Consider the following 20,678-nt stretch of genomic DNA (forward strand, 5'->3'; position numbering starts at 1 on the left):
TAATTAGGACCTGAACACCACGTGATAATTACAGGCAGGTGTGTTTGAAATGGGTTGCAACTGAAATCTGCAGGAAGGTTGGCCACCCCTGATCTATCCAAACATTTGTCCAAACGTCCATCCAAACATATATCCAAACCTTCCTCCATCAACAAAAACCTCTGTCCAAACATCCGTCCATCAATACAAAAAACCATCCAAATATCCATCCATCTGTAAAGCATCTATCCAAACATTTATCCAGACATCCATCCATCCAAACCTCCGTTCATCAATCCAAACCATTAATCCATAGTTTCTTAATATAGAAGATTCATCCAAACAAGCAACATTCAAATAAACAAACAAAAATAGGGTGTAAGATTCAAGGAATCCCCTATCTTTACTATATCATGTTACAAATTCGATTCTCAGTTTTATTAAATATTTAGTCATGACGTTATTAAAAGATAATCTCATGCCTGTTGAATCAGTACATCCAAGATCCATGAGCAATGTTCATCTTCTCACAGGCTGCAAATCTATCCAAGTTAAATATTCATGATGCTTTAATAATGTCATGCTAGGAAGTGGAAATAATGTATATTGCAACCATCATATATTGATGTATTGAAGTTTAGTGGTGTAAGTTTTTAACCTCTATGGAAACAATCAAATTCCACGAACACAAATTTGACGCCCGTGTAAAATGATGGCCTGTTTAAGACGAATTGTCATCAAAATGATTTCTCGGCCTCAAACAAATACCCTTTGGAGATATTAAGAAACATCCTGATCATTCTGAAAGCTGTTTCCCCAACTGGAACTCTCATCACAAAGAGAACGACACAGAATCTCTCATCTATTCATCAATAAAAGTAGAAATGCATCCATCCATTCTTCTTTTATCCTCCTACTCTTTGGTTCCAGATTCATGTTTTTCCAGATCAGGGGCATCAAATCACTAAATGTCCACTTCATAATAATACCCCCTAAACATACTCAATCATCCTCAAGTTAAGTTATCCTGACTTTTTGTTTGCTGTCAATTTTACCCGTAAACCATTTTCGTTTTAAATGTCAGGAGAATCGTTGAATTTCTCCACAGATGCAGGCTGTTATTTTCAGTCCACCCATGTCTGCATAGCACTAGAGCGGTCCCTCGGGGGAACTTCTAGACCCACACCCTCCCTGAACTATTTGGAGATTTGTGCTCCTGGGTTTCCAGATCGCAGCTGTAGTGAATTGAATTGCAACTGCAAACTGGAAAAAGTTATAAGTTAGCGGAGAAAACAACTCATCTTTCTGATGCCTTTTTTCCTGACTCTAAAGACAAATGTTCAAAGTATTGTAAATGTAAGTGAGTGTGAGGGTTACGTATTAGACTGGCAACTTTGAAGTTCATTTTTATGGTAGACTAAAACAAATTTTTCGATTTTTGGACACAAGATGGTAAGGTCGACTTCTTCGTTCAACCCAATCAAACATCTTTGCAGTCAGCAGTTTTCAGACAATAGACACCCTCCAATTGTTCCTTCCATTTTGCCAAAATACATCAGTTACAACACCACTTACAGCCAGTTAGCTCATGCCAGTTTTATCAGCCGCTGTATTTGATGTAGATGCGACCTTTTGCTTGGTTTGTCTGAATTTTGCAAGTTTTCCTGCCCCACGACAACACTTATGTTTCCAAAATATTCCTGCTGTGGCAAGCTTTGATTCATTTATGATTTCATACTTGCAAAATCAGTGCTCCTCTAAATTCTTTCCAGGCACTTCTCTTATAGTGGTAGTCCAGCTTTCCACTGGTATTTTTGCTTGTTTGCATAGAGTGTGTCAAACTTTGTTGCTGGAGGGCCACATCTCTACGCAATTTACCATTGACTCTTATTAAACACATCAAGGCTGGGTTTCCTTATAACAATGCATCTTAAAGAGCCCCTATTACGAGTCTTGAAAATGACCTTCCACGTAGTGTGTAACACAGCTATAAGTGAAGTGAAATATCCAGCTAGCCTTGCTGAAAAATCCAGCTTAAACCAGCCTAGGCTGGTTGGCTGGTTTTAGCTCGTTGACCAGGCTGGTTTTAGAGGGGTTTTGGCCATTTCCAGACTGGTTTCCAGCCATTTCCAGCCTCGTCTTAGCTGGTCAGGCTGGAAAATGACCAGCTAAATCCAGCTAAACCAGCTTGACCAGCCTGGTTTAAGCCGGACATAGCTGGTTTTGGCTGGGCTCCCAGCCTGGCTAGGCTGGTCAAGCTGGTTTTAGCTGGTCATCTCCCAGCCTGACCAGCTAAGACGAGGCTGGAAATGGCTGGAAACCAGCCTGGAAGTGGCCAAAACCCCTCTAAAACCAGCCTGGTCGACCAGCTAAAACCAGCCAACCAGCCTATGCTGGTTTAAGCTGTTTTTTTCATTAGGGAAGACTTAAATCGGAAGGTGGACAGTGTTTAAAACTATTGATTCATCTATAAAAGAGTAGGTTTGGGGGTGAGGTGTCTGAATAACACTGTTGAGAACCGGGTATTGTGATCGGATCATATACCAATGTTGGCAACTCGGGGGTTTCACAGAACGTACCAAAATGCCTGGGGGGTGGTTGACATTACGGGAGTTTTCCGGGATAAATAACAATATGGGTGGGTGGCTGGAGATGGGTCTGAAATACGGGAGACTCTCTGAAAAAAACAGGAGTGTTGGCAGGTATGCTCAAGCATACACTATACACTCTGACTACTTTAATATTGTTGATTAAGCTGTGGTGGGCATTTCGCTCTGTCTCTTGCTGAATGCCAACGACCAATCGCAACAGGCTGTAATCGGTCCAATCAGCGCAGATTAGCAGCTTCATGCTAAGGAGGGGATTTGGAAAAAAATTAATCGCTGAACTTTTCATATGGGAGTTGCTGGGATAATTAGGTAAAAATAAATGCATATTATAAGACAATAAAAATGTTTTTTGACCATGCATGCATATCAGCCTGTTGTTGGAGACCCTTAAAACCAAAATATGACCCTTTTCAATGTAAATTAGGGGGTCTTTTGGAGCGTTCTGTATTTGCAACATTACAAACACTTGGTGCATCGCCAACATGATAGTGCAAGAACTTGTTTTACGTGCTACTTAGGAGTCTTCTATTTCCAAAGTGCTGAATTATAACCTTATATGGAGTCTTATTCTGAACATTTAACTCAGTCATCGTCTCTTGTTGATTAGCAATCAAGGCTAGTCTATATAAAACACCTAACCGCACACTGAAACCCAAAACAGAAGGATAGGGGAAGGGCTAATGAGTAGAAATGTGATTAGGCCCAAGTATTGCACCTTTATTATAATAGCCAGTAGGTATTATGTCTGCATTCGAAACCATACTTTATTCAGGGTTTTGATTCCAAATGAAACTCTATGTCATGGGCGACCAACCCTGTTCCGGGAGATCTACCTTCCTGCAGATTTCAGCTCCAACTCTGATCAAACACACCTGAACTAATTAATTAGGACCTGAACAGTACTTTATTATTATAGTCAGGTGTGTTTGATATGGGTTGCAACTGAAATGTGCAGGAAAGTAGATCTCCAGAAACAGCGTTGGCCACCCATGCTCTAGGTCTTTATGGTCATTCAGCAAGTGTGTCCTTTGTTGATTCAGTGTTGTGCGGACTGCTGTGTTGTAGATTATGGTGACAGAAAGATTTGTTACTTACTGAGTCCATTGGGACTTGGTCTCAGCCTATTGGTTGCACATTTGATATTCAAAGCATACAAAACAGGAAACACTAGGTGACCTTCAAATACATCATCTCCTTGAGTGAATTCTACAGATTTCCACTTCACATGTCAACTGTGGGATCTAGATGCTTACCAAGAGAACAATCTGTCTTTTGTTAGTTACTTCACCTCAAATTGGCACAGGAACTCTACCTCAGCAGGTAGTAAATTGTGTCAGATGAAAGTATCTGTGATCTGAATGGATGATTTCTCATGTGGTAGTGATTTGACAGGATGGGCGTATGGTCCGTGGCTCCTCTACCGAAACTGAAAGCATCTTGCATGAACTCTGAGAACCACAAGTGAGCTGGAGCATGTTGTCAATCGTCCTGAATGCTTCATAAATGTGCTTCACATTTGACTGAGAGTGGCTTTAATAGGCTCTGAAAGATGAAGCTTAGGGCTGGATTAGAGTCAGACATGTAATGTGACAAACGTATGCCTCGAGGAATGCCGTTAAAACAATTTACAAGCCACAGAGGCTTTGAGATCATAGGTGTGATAGAAAGAAAAATAGGAAGATGAGAGAACGTATTTCATCTCTTCCTTGTCTTTTGCCTTGTCTTACTTGGCTAATCTTTAAGCCAAATAATTTTTTTTCTTTATATTTTTATACCACGTCTTAAACTGAAACACAGTATAGTGTCTTTGCCAGTTTCGTCATTTGACCAGGTGTAGAATGTGGACCATAAATGAGCACTTGGCTTCAACAATATGCATCTTGGTAATTGCCGTATTTGTTAAATTGGCACATGGAAAACATCTGTCAAACATCTTGGTGGCCCCAACAAGTATTTGAACCCTCTAGCCACAAAAATGTCTGAATGTCATTGCATTGCAAACAAAATATCAGAGCAAGTGAGAACGAACTGGCGAGTGGTCATTTCAAACTAAATGAGACCCAGGCAAAGTCTGTTTGGAGTTGTTTACAGGAGATTTAAACAGCTTGCCAAAGTTTTTTTTTTCAGCTGGTTGCTTCACCTTCACACTACTGTTAAGGCTGATTTATACTTCTGCGTCAAAAGCCGGCGTAAGCTACGGCGCTGACGCATAGCCCTTCGCCGTGGCCATCGGCGTGGCTGACGTGTACCTCTCAAAAAATGTAACTACACGTCGCAACAACACGTAGCGCAAGCTCTGTGATTGGTCGGCTTGGTAGCGCTGACGAGTCTGGGCGGGACCGAGAGCCGCGCGAATGGCGCTAGCGATTGTTTACAAGTGTGGAGTCAGGTGAATGAGCTCCGGATGGAAAGTTTTGTTTTGTGTTTACCTCATAGTTAAAGTTGTTGCACGTCCGCCGGTTCCTGCCCCAAAATGAGCGAGTTTGAGCCACTTGTACATCCCGGAAGTGTTCAGGAAAAGCAAAACAGAAGCGAAGAAACTCGACACAGAGGAACATTTACACCTCACTGCCAACTAGCGTTTCGGAAGTGTTAATGCAGACCAACAGAGACAGGGCGCAGAAGTATAAATGCACAGCTGTGCGCGTTGCATGCGCCGTGAGTTACGCCAGTCACTTGACGCAGAAGTATAAACTAGACTTTAGTCTGTGGTGATATTGTAGTGTGAAGCTGTAGTGTCAATGAGTCTTCATTGACTTGGACATCATCTCCAGTTAATTCCCTCTGCTTTAAAGTAAAAACACAGCTGTCTGGAATACTTAATTCTGATTGGTCAGTCATGACATTCCAAGGTATGTTATTCCTAAATAACAACCGCTAAATAAGGCAGAATCCTCTGAGAACTTGAAATCTCTTTGATCGTTTGTGAATACAATCAAATCCATATTCTTACATCCACATTTATATGTATGTTCTTTTCTGTCATGCTGTGGTTCTTGACTGTTTGACACCATTTTGTAAATATATAATACGTAGATTTGTTTTTAGATACCTCTTCGAATGCCACATGTATGCTATGCGTTCTATAGACATTGTGTATTTATATATTCATTTTCATGAATGGCATTGATGTCCAACTTGTTTGTGGGGTGTCTGTGGATTAGAGTACATGGTGATAGCGCATCTGTAACAACAAAAACATTTAATCTCTAGCTCGTATGAACTCTACTTACTGCTATTTTTTTGTCTATTGCAGGCGTACACAAGTCAGTTTGTGGCTCTCGTCATGTTTGCCCTGTTGATGTGTGACGACAGAATCTCTGTGCAGCCGCGGAGAAAAGAAATCATACAAGGCCTCCGCATATTGCCAGGTAAACATAAATGCAGGTGTGTGTGTGTGTGCTGGATTTGGTGGTTTACGTGAAAATTTGCATAATTACATGAGGATGATCTCGGTCCTGGAGGTCGAGTTTCCTGTGAATTTCAGCTTCAAGCCCAATCAGACACACCTGGGCTAGCTAACCAAGCTCCTACTAGGCTTTCTAGAAACATCCTTGCAGGTGTGTTGAGGCAAGTTGATGCTAAAATCTGCTGGACACCGGACCTCCAGGACCGAGAAAACCCCTGATCTAGGCATTACAATGTTAATATGGTTTATGAGGTCAGGGCTTCTGTCCTCATAATTCAAAACTGTTAAAATCATACTTAATGGGGTCTATTCACATTCAAATTGGCCACAAAGACTATAGAATACACAAGACATGTCACTTGCATAGCTTTGAATGGGGGAAAGTGTAATGGCCAATATGGAGATTGAAGCTCTGCCTTCTAGTACAGGAGCCTATCATTGATTGTTATAGACTGAAGATTTTCTAGGACAGGGGTTCCCAAACTTTTCAGCCCGCGACCCCCAAAATAACAATGCCAGTGACTCGCGACCCCCAATATCCTCTGAGGTGGTTATAAATACAGAAACCTTGCATGTAATGACGCAGACACACCAATTAAATTTGTGTCAGTGCTTTAAATGTGCCAGAAAGTATAACCTGATGTTATAAAATCAAAATGCATCTGACGCTATTGCTGCCTTTAATATAATGTAATTACCCCAGGGGTCGCAATCCAATAGAACTAGTAACTATAAGCTACTATAGTAACTATATAGTATATAGTAACTATAAACGACTATTTTTATTTTCAGTATAGTTATGGATAAAATATGTTAATTCTTATGGTTTAATAAAAATAAATCGATTTTTGAAAATCACCAGGCGACCCCCCCCCCCTTCATTGCCCCGTGACCCCCACATTGGGAACCACTGCTCTAGGAGAGGGGTTCGGTCCAGACCCGAGTTTCTGCAGGTTTTGTGGGACTCAAATGTTTTCCATGAAATTAAAGTGACAGAATAAAATGACTTTCCTTAAAATGACTTTAATATGACCTAGGTATTGCAAGGTTGTGGTGGTTTATGAGGACAGGTCTGTTAAAATCATACTTAATGGGGTCTTTTCACTTTCAAATTGGCCACAAAGACTATAGAATACACAAGACATGACCTGTCACTCGTATGGTTTTAAATGGGGGAAAATGGAACGGTCAATATCGCGATGGAAGTCCCTGCCTTGTAGTACAGGAGCCAATCAATGATCGCTATAGACTAACGATTCTCTAGTGGAGGGGCTCGGTCCAAACTTGAGTTTCTGCAGATTTTGTGACTTGAACACTTAGACATGAAATGAAAAAGACAGTGAAATGACTTACCTTAAAGGGACTTTGGTATGACCTAGGTATTACAATGTTGAGGTGGTTTATAAGGACATGCCTTCTGTTCTTGTAATTCAAAACTGTTAAAATCATACTTAATGGGGTCTTTTCACATTCGAATTTGCCACAAAGACTATAAAATACACAAGACGTGTCACTCGTATAGATTCGAATGAGATAATAGTCAATATGGCGAATTAAGACCCACTTTTTAGTACAGGAGCCAATCATCGATCGATATAGACTGACGATTCTCTGGGGGAGGGGCTCGGATCAGGTGAGTTTTTACAGATTTTGTGTGACTTGAATGTTTTGACATAAAACAAAAGAGACAGAGTAAAATGACTTGCCTTAAAGGGACTTTGATATGACCTAGGTATTACAATCTTAAGGTGGATTACGAGGACATGTCTTTTGTGCTTATTATTCAAAACTGCTAGAAAATCATACTTAATGGGGTCTTTTCACATTCAAATTTGCCACAGGTTGTCTAAGAGGGTTGGGTTTAGGGATTAGAGCAATTTTATGGTGTAATATATATTAAGCCTATGGAGAGTCCTCATAAATCACCAAAACTAATATGTGTGTGCATTTAAGAGGAATATTTTACAATGCTAAAACGATTTTTGCCAACATGTGCTCTACATAAGGAGCTCCAGTCAAATCATCTTTATTTCTATAGCACTTTATAAAATTTCCAGAGATGAAGATAAAAAAGCCAAATCAATATTATGGAGAATATTCAACAAAACAGGCAGACACATTCAATTGTGTACATGAATTCTATGTTTTGTACACATGCGGTTTTTGTGTATGTTTATGGTGGCGAGATGCTGACGTCACAGATCTCAGTGTGTATTCATTTACGGGACGGTCTGCAGGAGGAGCAGATGTCCTCGGCCAGCTCCTTTTCCGTCACTGTTTGGAAGTCTTCATTGGACCACAAGTGTCTGCCGGGGCGCTCACCCCCATATCTTTCTCCAGCTCTTGCTTTTTCTCCCTCTGTGGAGATTTTCGTTCCGCTTCCAAGCCAATGAGGTCAGGAATTTGTTGGCAGCCAGTTGCTAAAGTTCCCCCTGCTCTCCAGCTCACTATTCATGCTCAAAACTGCTGATTGTGGAATTATTGCTCGCGTATTGTTGCTCACTGTATTTACAATCTTTGACATGAAAAATTCAAACAAGTACAAAATTACAGTTGTATGCTGAATCATGTCATTGTCACACTTAAATTCATCATTTTTATCCCCCCATGCAGTTATTTTTATACATTATAGAAATATTTAGATTTTTAGATGTATTTTTGAACCTTCACGCAGTAAAAAAGGAAATGTTGACTTCATCTGACAAGTTATTAAACTGAAACCTTATTTTCAATATTAATATTTGACAATCGAATGGGCAAATTGCAAGGTACAATGTAGGGATGCACAAAAAATGCGATTGTATGTGCATTTTGTTATTGAAGCCGGTTTTGTAGTCAGCAATAGGCCTCTAGGATTAGATGGTGAAGCATTTAATACACACAGTTAAAAGTCCCTTTCACACAGTGATACCGGTAAATATCTGGAAAATTTCCGGAACGACTTTACCGGTATTTTCAAAAAAGCGCTGTTCACACAGGCGAGGACGTTGCGGAATTTTTCCAGAAAAGACCGTTCACACATCCATTCCAAAATACCGGTAAATTCTGACATCATTCACCACAAATGAGCTCTAAATGGCTGTGCTTGTATTTGTAAACATTTGACTACATTACAAACTCTGTGGATGATCAGTATTGTGAACAACTTCGATGAAAACATATGAAGGATCACTTTCGCATGTCGAGATGTTCATAATATGTGCGTGTGCAGGCGCTCACAGGCTGTTTCACAGGCACACGCAAAGCTTGAAGGTAAACAAACAACGGCTTATAAGCATCTTATCGATGATTATTTACACAGTTGGCATTAAGAAGAACATATAAACGTTATCTGACTAACTTCTAGCAGCTAAACGCATCTGGGAAAATATTCAAAGGCTTTTAATCTCACAAACCACGCGGACGTGAATGCGTCTGACTGTTCTGATTGGCTAAAGCAGACGTCTTACGTCAGCACGTTCTAGACGTGCACGCGCTCTTTCCGGCAATCTTCCTTCTGCATTCACACAGCGCAGCATTCCGGCAAATTACCGGTAATACTACAACTTCTCTTTCCAGAAAATAGCCAGAACGAATTTTTTCAAAAATAGAAGAAAAAAACAGGACCTGTTCACACATACACACCTTTCCGGAAAACTGCCGGTAATTTTCCGGAAAAATCTGTATGTGTGAAAGGGGCTATAGTTCACTTGCAAGCTAAACACAATCATGTTAGTTATTGCAGACAGTTTAATCTAGAAATTTAATCGAAGATGATTGTTATGGGATAATGACAGCTGTTTTTGCATAGCTTATTTGTGAACTACCGCTAAGTTTCTGCTAAAATATGTGACAAATTGGTGAAAATTCACATTTGATAACATGCATTTACTACAAACTCACTACAAAAGGTCAGTCATTTGAAACAGGTCATTCTGTTAGATGATTGCATATTCATGTGTTTATTAGCCTATGGTAATTATCTTGTTAATTTAGTGATATTAGATAATGATTAGTAATTTTAACAACCTATGAGGATTTTCGATAGGATGTTTAGAATTTCGGCACGAGAGCGCCCCCTGGCTTTCGGAGAAAATATAGAAGTAATTCCAATGTTATGGATGTAGTTTTGCTGTAAAAACTTGAACAGAAATTCCCAGATCAGAAAAATATAAATCTATAAGGATGTTTTATATTTTAAATAAGGGAAATGACCTTGTTATGGATGTGTCCAAAAATATGCAAGTTTTTTTTTTTTTTACATGTTTGCATTTATGACGAAAGATGCTGTTATAGGTACGGTATCCGTAAAATTGGCACTTGTGTGCCTTTGGTAAATCAATTAAAATTGTTTGAAAATGTTGACATTAAGGGTGTCACGATCCTCCAAATCCTCTATTCGATTACATTTTCGATTCTGAAGGCACGATTCGATTCGATTATGAATAATTAATGAATTAATGACCAATTAATTATTTGTAGCCTACCGTTTAAACTAACTGACCTGCATGGTCTTTGTTTTACCCATAAGCAAATTATACAGTAAATGAATAAAGGCAAGATACACACATAATCACCACCTGTCAATCACTTTTTCTGCGGGACTCGGGAATAGGCAGTGATCTGTGTCGTTATAATGGCGTCGGTAAAAAAGAGGCACAACCAACAGGAACCAGCAAACAGTATCTGAGGTGTTCGCTAAAATGACTAAGTACAAGTGAGTGAAAGATTGAAGCAGTCCTCTGACTGCCTGGACCTGCTGTCTCGAGCGCAAGGCTGTGAGTGCGTCTGTGTCTGTGTGGTCACGTGATGTGCATTTTCAGAGGTAGAGAGGAAGGAGGGCTGCTCAGAAATGCTACACGCCACTGTGGATGTCAAATCGTTGTCGTTCTAAAATACCATTTAAAAACAAAGACAGTGTAAACAGGGCCTGAGTGTGTACTTTTCGCGAGCAGATTTGCAACGGGGGCGGGCGGAGGATCGCGATGCCGGTGTTGTCTATCGGACGAACCGTACGTAATATGTACATAGCAGAGCTTGCAAAACTATTTTTTTTTTGTCGACAACACGAACGTTGTCAACACAACTCACTGGAAATCCAAAATGCTTCCTCACCGGCGACTTCATTGAAAGAGGAGAGGGTTTAAGTTCTGTCGACGGGTCTCCTGCTTCTGCAGTTTAACAAGCACTTCAACAAGCCTGTTTTTTTCCTGCTTGGCAAGCCAAGCTGACGTGACATGGAGGCGTGGCAGCATCGACGATTCAATCATTCGATAATCGAAATTGAGCATAAATTTCGATCGATTTAGATTAAAAATCGAAATCGTGACACCCCTAGTTGACAGAGACATGTTTGGGCATTTTTACAGTACTGTAAAATACAAGCCTACACAAACAACTTGTAAAGGGTTTTGTTATTTTGTCTTTTTTCATGGTAAGGTTGACATATGCATGGAATCGCTCGTTTACTACTGATTACACAACCGCACTTTCCTGACAAGATGTGCTTGACTATCACCGCTAACGATTAATTGCGATTCTGATTTCAGTTTGATTGATTCCTAGTGTAAGTCCACAATTGTAAGCTATGCTGTGTCTCTCTTTGGTCTCTCTAGATCTAATCAAGGAGGTGTTGACCCTGGACGAGGAGATCCAGAAGCTGGCAGCTGAGCTGTATCCGCAGAAGAGTGTCCTCATCATGGGTAGAGGTTACCACTACGCCACCTGCCTGGAGGGAGCTCTGGTTAGACTACAAATTCCCTTCTTTCCCTTTTTTTTCCCTTTTATCGATCTGTCACTCACTTGCTTCCCTCCTGCTTCTGTTTCCAGTCTGCTGAATTTCTATGATAGCTTTATTTCAGGAACACACACAAATATAAACATTTTTCACATCTGATATCACTACATATGTTTGATGTACAAGTGATCCCTTTGTTACTTCACATTTGTTTATAATGTCTGGCTCCACCCCTGGTTCATCCGCACTGAACTGGAACAAAAGTTTTCAAACTGAAACAAGTGTTTGAAAATGATAGGAATAGGATCAATAACCATTACAAAACATACAGTAAAGTAGTGCAAAAGTTTTACAACATTAAATCTGTTGTTTTTCTGATGTTATAATGAATATATTTGACCCTTTACCACAAAGCCAGTGTACGTTTATTTGTCTTTTTTTATTGAGATTTATACATGGTGCATAAGTTATCTTTCCGTTGATGTATGGTTTGTTAGGATAGGAGTTAGGTTAGAGTTTGAATTGTTTTGGTTTAATTGTTTAAGACATGTGAAAGACAGTGGATGTTTCTCAATACCAAGCTCGGACTTGCGTTCTTGGAGGTTCAGACTTGCCAAGTTTAGACTTGGAAGAACGAACTCCTGAGGACACAAGTCAGGTACTTCTTCAAATGGAATGGTAGTGTACTTTATAACGTCACTTACCTCATCATGGATTTATCGGTTTCTCTGTACATTAACAATAAAATGATTTAATTATATAAAGCACGGCCGTATAATTAATATTATATTGATATTATAAATCTAAATTTTTGATTTGAGAACATGTAAACATAAATCACCATAAATGTGAAGTAAAATGTGTTATTATACACAGATTTAATAAACCGATTATTTGTGTATTTTTTATTTTCATTGTTAAATTAAATTTATTTAAATGTATTTTTTTTACCCGAATTTTTTTTTTTTTTTGTGTTATTATATTATCAGATTTAATCTACTACAATGGACATTATACAAGTATAAAATACAAGACATACACAATAAGAAATAAAGAAAACGTTCAAAATCAATTTGGTAAAGACAAACAGCGTACAACACAGTAACATAATTAAAGACAATTATAAAAGGTAACAAAATAACACTGCCGAAATAATATACCTGATAACAAATAGATTTATAAGATCAAAAACTGTCCATTAGATATGCACAAGAAGTATTAAATATCATGCTTTAACTACAATGGGCAGAAGCTATCCAGCGGTACATCCGAGATGGACTGGCCGAAGTAAAGCTGCTCTTGATAGGGGAGGTAATGACGGAGCTCCCGCTGGCATGCTGGGAGTCGGAGTCCGCGTAAGCTGAGCCACATCATCAAAGACGCGCTATCTTTGTGAATATACTGCCGATTCGAGTTTAAAACAACTACATTCTCGCCTGAAAAACTGTTAAAACTTGTGACACAGTAAATAGGAGTATTTTTAAAACCGTGCAGGTTTTCTCCTCCATCATTAGCATTTGCTGGTTTAGCTGCAATGCATTCTTGGAGACCTGAGCTTCACAAGATAGTACAATTTACCTCTCGATGCATCCTTGACCAAAGGGGCAGAGCAAGGACACATGCGGGAATTTTATCTGTACTTGGCAAGATGTGAACGAAACAGTACTTCGGCGACGGTTGATGACGTTTCACGAGCCAATGTTGGAGAGAGGCTTTGCCCTGGTTTGAGCTGCAGTGTTGTTAGCAGTATTGTCTGAATTAATGAAATTGTGATTGTTGTAAAGTACAGATAGGTTTCAATCCATTATGCAATTCCTTCTGGAGGACTTCAGTGGTAATAGATTTCAACTTCAGCATGATAATGATCCGCTAATTGCAGTGAAATCCTATCTGGAGGAAAAAAAACAGCTGATGAAACACAGACAGTCATGAAATGTCCTCCACAGGGTCCAGACATGAATGTTATAAAGGCTGTGTGAGATCACCTGGAAAAAACAAGAAAAATCTATGATACTCGAAATCCTACTTTGGAAAGTGCTAAAGAAGTGCTAATATTACCAACCCGGGCTCATTGTGGAAACGTAGCCCCGCGGACATTTCTGCGGACCGCGAGATACATCCCGGGAGGTACATATTCGAGCGTTTTTTGTTTTCGCGGATCCGCGAGAGGCCGCTGTGCGCGCTTTTTTGCGTCTCGGGAGCCCTCGGCCGACCCGGCCGCCCTCCTCTTCCTCCTCCTCCTCATCCTTCCCTAAACCCAAGTGGCGGTTTGCAAAAGCAGTCAAAAAAAAAAAAAAGCAAAAGCCCTCGTTTTCGGATCCCGCTCGTAGATTGTGTCAAAGCAGCTTCACATAATGGTCATAGTAACTAGAACAGTGTAGTTCAGTTTTTAGTGTTTAAGTTCAGTTCAGTTTAGCTCAGTTCAGTGTGGTTTAAAGTCATTACTGAGAGTTCAAACACTGAAGAGCAAATTCATCGATGCGTAGCTCTACTAATCCTGAACCATGCGAGCCAGTGGCGACAGCGGAGAGGGAAAAAAAACTTCACCTGATAGGAGAGTGAAGAAAAAAAACCTTGAGAGAACCAGACTCAGTTTGGCACGACCATTTTAATTTCTCCTCTGGCCAAAAGTCTTGTTCAGAGCTTCAGTCACCGCGGTGGAGGCTGGAAGCTGGCCTCAGCGAAGACTCGTCTGTCCCTGGAACGTCAATGGAATCAGACTCGTGTTCTCCACTCCCCATGACCATCAGCTCAGCAGCAGCTCAGGATATGGCCTGGTCCCGGATATGGAAACCTTGGGAACATCTCGTCGCTGGTCTTGGATCCAATCAGTGACTCCGCATAATCTGAGGATCTCAGGATGAGTATCCCCAGGTGGAAAAAGAGGATAGAGAGAAAAATTAGCGTAGCTGCTGTTCATAGTGTATTTCAAGCTGTTTATTTTATTGCCAAGATCTGAGGTGAACTATCTGCTGCTGCTTTCAGTAGTACGGCAGTAAATGTCACGTAAATTGGCATTCAAACTAACATTATTAATATTTATCTCTGAATAAAGCACATGAGATGTACCTGAGGTGATCATTGTCAGTTTTCTGTTGTTCAGCTGCAAGAAATAGCCGTTTCTAAAATATTAATTTGCGGTGTTGGTTAGGACAAATACTTCTTTTAATATGGAAAATATTGCCTCCATCACGTGCCGTTGTTTTTAGCTAGACCACGACTTAAATCAGCCTTTAGGCTCGAAAGTCACTCAGACGCATTTCTGTCAACATTGGGATGTGAAAATAAGGGATATGCCCACGAAAATAAGGGATTACCCCAAAACCCAACCTTTCTCTCCGATTCAAAACGCATGTACAGAATCCGTTTGGGAAACGGCATCTGTTTTATCACTATGGAGCATGTCAGCTGACAGTCATGCACCATTATATGGCTGTTTTGAGGATTGTATAGGATGGGTGACGGCACCTGTAATCAAAAGGAAAGCGAATCGAGCTGTTTTTAATATTTATTAAGAATTGTTTTCATTCCTAAACAAAGCGAAAGCACAGAACAGACTCACGTTTAAGAGCAAGGTGCGACCCCTGGTGGTTCGGCGGTATGGGTTGCTTATAGTGAGGCTCGGCTGTTCAGAGAAAGACTGAAAACACAGGAGAAATACGAGAAAATACTTTTACGGGATGATAGCGGGATAGAACTGTAAAATACGGGAGAATCCCGGGAAAAACGGGAGGGTTGACGGGTATGCCCAGACACACTCCTGTTGTTGTCGTCAATCTGGCAACCTGCGCTTGCGTTTGTTTTGAACCAGGTGTGCAATACCTAATTCAACCACTTGGGGTCCATACTGCACTTTAAACCTAATTGATTTGTGTTGGAACAGAATGATTTGTGTGGAACGCTTCATTTTTTTACAGTGCAGATATTTTGTTTGTTTTTTTAGCTTTGTTTAATTGTTCCCATGTCTCATTTGTGTGTCCTTCAGAAAATTAAAGAGATCACATACATGCATTCGGAGGGGATTTTGGCTGGAGAGCTGAAGCACGGCCCGCTGGCTTTGGTGGACAAACTCATGCCTGTTATAATGATCATCATGAGAGACCACACGTACACCAAGTGCCAAAACGCACTGCAGCAGGTGGTGGCGAGACAGGTAAGTGATATCTGCTTTTAGAATTAACACTGTTACCTCATAGCAAGAAGGGTGACTGATTCGAGTCCTTTCTGTGTGGAGTTTGCATGTTCTCTCCGTCTCCCGGTTTCCTCCGGGTGCTCCGGTTTCCCCCACAGTCCAAAGCCATGTGGTATAGGTGAATTGGATGAACTAAATTGGCCGTAGTGTACGAGTGTGTGCGTGAACATGAGAGTGTATGGGTGTTTCCCAGCACTGGGTTCCACTGCATAAAATATATACCGGAATATTTGGCGGTTTATTCCGCTGTGGCGAAGGGCTTGTCGATTTGGCCTAAAATCTAAATCTTGATTAATTAAACATTTTAACGATTATTTTATTAATGTATTAATTTTCAAGTTCTGTACAGTAAATATGCTCACATATTACAAGTGAGGGATTTTTGAATGTAGGGTGCATAACTTGATTTTAAAATAACTGAAGGAAACACACACTATCTACTGTCTATGATTATTTATTGAACATCCACGGTGAACAACTGAAATTAATCCGCGCCGCTCACGCTCGTTACCGCTATCAAACGACAAATCACGAAGCCTGCGTTGTGTGTAGTCACGACATGTAGTTACATTTTTTTTGAGAGGTGTGCAGGTATGGGACCGATCGTAACAAAGCGGGGTCACGTGACTCCACACACACGGTAGGGAAAGTAATTGAATAAATCAACCTGGAAAATTTGATCAATTATAGGTTATGAATATCGATTTCGATAACTTTTCAATTAATTGCCCAGCCCTACTGTGGCGACCGCTGATAGGCACAAGGTGAAGGAAAATTAATGAGTATTTAAAAACTGTTTCAATATATGTGGGTGTGGCACAAAATGCGACCAATAGAGGACAGAGTTATAACATTTTGTTATAATAGTTATAAAAATCCACAAGAGGGTTTTTAATTAGCGAATATAAGCATTATAAACATTAGCTGAGCTGATTACAGTGTAAGGCTTGAACATCATGCACACTAGCTGCGATTTGAGTCGTCAATCTGGCAACTTGCGTTTGCATCGATTCAATAGCCCCTTTCACACATACAGACCTTTCCGAAAAATTAAAGGCAATTTTCCGTACAGGTCTGTATGTGTGAACAGGCCCTTTTTGAAAATACCGGTAAATTTGTTCCGGCTAATTTCCGAAAACGAGAAGTAACATTACCGGTAATTTGCCGGAATGCTGCGCTGTGTGAATGCAGAAGGAAGATTGCCGTAAAGAGCGCGTGCACGTCTTGAACGTGCTGACGTGAGACGTCTACTTTAGCCAATCAGAACAGTCAGACGCATTCACGTCCGCGCTGATTATTTAAATATTTTTCCAGACACATTTAGCTGCTGGATGTTTGTCAGATAATGTTTATATGTTTGTTCTCAATGCCATGCAATCTCAATGCGCGAGTGATTATCCTCTCATTCGGCATTCACCTGCTTTGCTCGCGCGAAGTTGCGAACGCAATTATTTTTATCAGTCGTGTTGCTTCTCGATCGCCTGTGCATGCATATTGGAGCATCCTGGTCGAACCCTGCTTTTAAGAATTGTTATCTGGGAAAATTATTTTCAACCAGCCAAATGGCTAGTGGGAGTGTCTGTCTTACCCGCCACCGCCGAAATCTACGTGCATTTGGTGGGTTCGCGGGGGTTAATGTAAAGCCCTGGCTGCAACCCATCTCTGGGAAACATCCACACACACACACTCATACACTACGGACAATTTAGCTTACCCAATTCACCTGTACCGCATGTCTTTGGACTGTGGGGGAAACCGGAGCACCCGGAGGAAACCCACGCGAATGCAGGGAGAACATGCAAACTCCACACAGAAACGCCAACTGAGCCGAGGCTGGACCCAGCGACCTTCTTGCTGTGAGGCGACAGCACTACCTACTGCGCCACTGCTTCACCCCAATCCCAGCATACTACATCTTTAAAGGGACAGTTCACCCAAAACGGAAAAAAAAAAATACTCACTATTTACTCATCCTCAAGTGATCCAAAACCTTTGAGTTTCTTTCTTCTGTTGAACACAAACGAAAACATTTTGAAGAATGTTGAAAAGCAGGAACCATTGACTTCCATAGTTGGACAAAACAAACACTATGGACTATGGAAAACAAACACTATCTTTAATGTTTAATAGACGAATGAAACTCAAACAGGTTTTGAACAAATCAAGGGTGAGTACCTTATGACCTGATTATAATTTTTGGGTGAATTATCCCTTTAAAAAAGAAAAGGCTTTAAATTGGTAAACAACATGTTACCTGCTTGTCTCTGCAGTATTTCTCTTAGGTAAGAGTACATGGTTTTGTTGCTTTTTTTAGGGCCGTCCAATCGTGATCTGCGATAAAGAAGACAACGAGACCATCAACAACTCCAAACGCACCATTAAAGTGCCTCACTGTGTGGACTGTCTGCAGGGCATCTTGAGCGTCATCCCTCTACAGCTGCTGTCCTTCCACCTTGCTGTGCTGCGCGGATACGATGTGAGTGTATATTTCTCTCTTTCTCATGCACACCTTTCCTACGCATATGTAAAACACACTGTAAATATTCTTGTATATATACACTGTACATATTCGTTGCCGATAGCGTGTAATTCATGGGAGATTTTTTAGAGATGCACTGAATATTTTTTTTCAGAAGTGGCTTATATGAAAGGCAAAGGCCTCTAGATTACGCTTATTTGCCGAAAATAAAATATGATCATGCCTTGATTTTTAATAATTTAATTAGGACAGTAAAGTCAGACTTTGCTTAGAGAAAAGTCTTGTCACTTAACAGAAATAGTGTCCAGTATAGAATATAAAGTCATGCTGCAGTGGAAACAGATTGAATATCGTGTCTGACTCCCATAAAGTCATCTGGAATGGCAAAGAAAGCGTTCTTGCAGGACTCCCAGAGTTCATCAAGATCCATACGCTTATTTTTAAAGAACCAAAGCGAGGCTGCGGTGGGAAGAAATCCCGAAGTATAGGACGAGCACTGTAAACATTGCAGTAACATGCTGTGTACTACAAACCTCCGGCTGTTGCCGAGATTTCAAAATGCAGAAATGGTGTAAACATCACTTCAATATCATTCAGTAAGTTTATTTTAAACGATTAAAAGCAATTTAGCATCAAACAAAATCACAATCTCAGTGATACGCTTAAGTGTCCTCCTAGGCTTCAGCTCATGGCACTAGTTAAACACCGTGAGGACGCTTTCCTGCTTGAGCTTATGTAACCCGGTGAGTGATAAAACACTGCAGTCCTCTGCAGCACACCCTCGTGTTGTCTGTAATAGTGTTGTCCTGGTACTGAAGCTTTAAACCCGGCTATTTACCGCTAACATGAAATCGCTGCTGAGCGCGGCTGACTCGACTGATCTTCATGGCTTCGCTCTTCAGTCTCCATGTATCTGTGTTTGGTTTACGCTCAGTATACCGCTCTTCACCCTGTGCAAACACAGATACACGGACTGGAGGGCGAAGCAGCCGTCAAGATCAGTCGAATCATCAAGTAGATCGCTCGGCTCGTCTGTGTTTGTGCTCAGTAAACAGCGGTGGGTGAACTGATGACCTTCTCGGCCAATCACAATCATTTCTGTTGAACACGTGAACACAATGGCAAATCAGCGCTGTTTTAAGAAAGCCATCAACATTGCCTTAAATCTTAGCGAGAAATTGCCGGTTTTTCTTTTAATTCAGTATTGTGACAAGTCTAATATAGTGAAAGAATCAGTTTATTAACTCGAGTTTGATGAATGGCATCTAAAACGTGTGTTTGGGAAAGAAAACGTTTGCTAACTAGTGCCATTTCCCTTAACTTAGCTGAAAATGAGCTCTGATATCCCTTTTTACATTCACCATTCGTTCAGAACAGACCTTCGGGTCACCCGGAAGGCGGAGAAATGATAAATGTGTGTCACTTTATCTTCCCTGATAAGATATACAGCCAGTTACAGAACATTCCTATGTAACTCCCAATGATACTTTTGGGTTTCTTCCCACCGCAGCCTCGATTTCGCTTTTGAAAATGGCTGCCGCGTGAAATCAGTCTATTGGCTTCAACTTCAGTGCCTCCTCCATCTTACCCCAGACATGCTCAATAATGTTTATGTCTGGTGACTGGGCTGGCCAATCCTGGAGCACCTTGACCTTCTTTGCTTTCAAGAACTTTGATGTGGAGGCTGAAGTATGAGAAGGAGCGCTATCCTGCTGTAGAATTTGCCCTCTCCTGTGGTTTGTCCACCTGTCAGGTTTTGGAGACATCTGCATCATCATATGGGGCATAAGAACAGGACGTGTGTTTGGATATAACTCAGTTTTTTGACCACACTTCGTTATTATTGCTCATGTATTCCTTTGCTGGAAATTAGAACTGAATTTAGAAGTACGTGCAACGCCTTTTGCTTACTCCACGAAAGTAAATGAGTAAAGTAAAGAGAAAGTAAAGAGGCTGAATGGAGGAGGCTCGTTCTTTATCTTCGTGCTGCAGGTGGTCTGTTTTGATGTTTTCTTGCTGGTGAAGCGTTCAGTGTTTCCACTGACAGTCCGCCATGTCCGCCAAATGCACCAATGTGTGACGCAACTGACTTTTAAAGGGAATAGGAGATGAGACTCTGATTGGTTTAATGCAGTTTATGCTCAAAACACACCCAGAACTCATTAAGAGAATAAGCACAACCCTGTTAGACCATGCGCTGCAGTGTAGAGCGGATTTTTCCATCCTTAAAATAGCAAAAGAGGATTCAGACACACCCTTAATGCTTTTGCGCCTTAAGGCTGCTTTATACTTTG

General features: G+C 40.7%; 1 protein-coding gene across 3 annotated transcripts in view; it reads left to right on the forward strand.

Moving 5' to 3' along the window:
• Positions 1-20,678, forward strand: part of gfpt1 (glutamine--fructose-6-phosphate transaminase 1) — a 117,386-nt gene that overhangs the window by 44,678 nt on the left and 52,030 nt on the right. For all 3 annotated transcript variants that reach the window (XM_073909726.1, XM_073909727.1, NM_001034981.1), the window contains 4 exon segments: positions 5,845-5,959; positions 11,592-11,719; positions 15,699-15,866; positions 18,220-18,381. In XM_073909726.1, the coding sequence (XP_073765827.1) occupies positions 5,845-5,959; positions 11,592-11,719; positions 15,699-15,866; positions 18,220-18,381 (573 nt within the window).

The sequence above is a fragment of the Danio rerio genome, chromosome 8 (assembly GCF_049306965.1).
Source record: "Danio rerio strain Tuebingen ecotype United States chromosome 8, GRCz12tu, whole genome shotgun sequence".
In the NCBI taxonomy this organism is placed as follows: domain Eukaryota; kingdom Metazoa; phylum Chordata; class Actinopteri; order Cypriniformes; family Danionidae; genus Danio; species Danio rerio.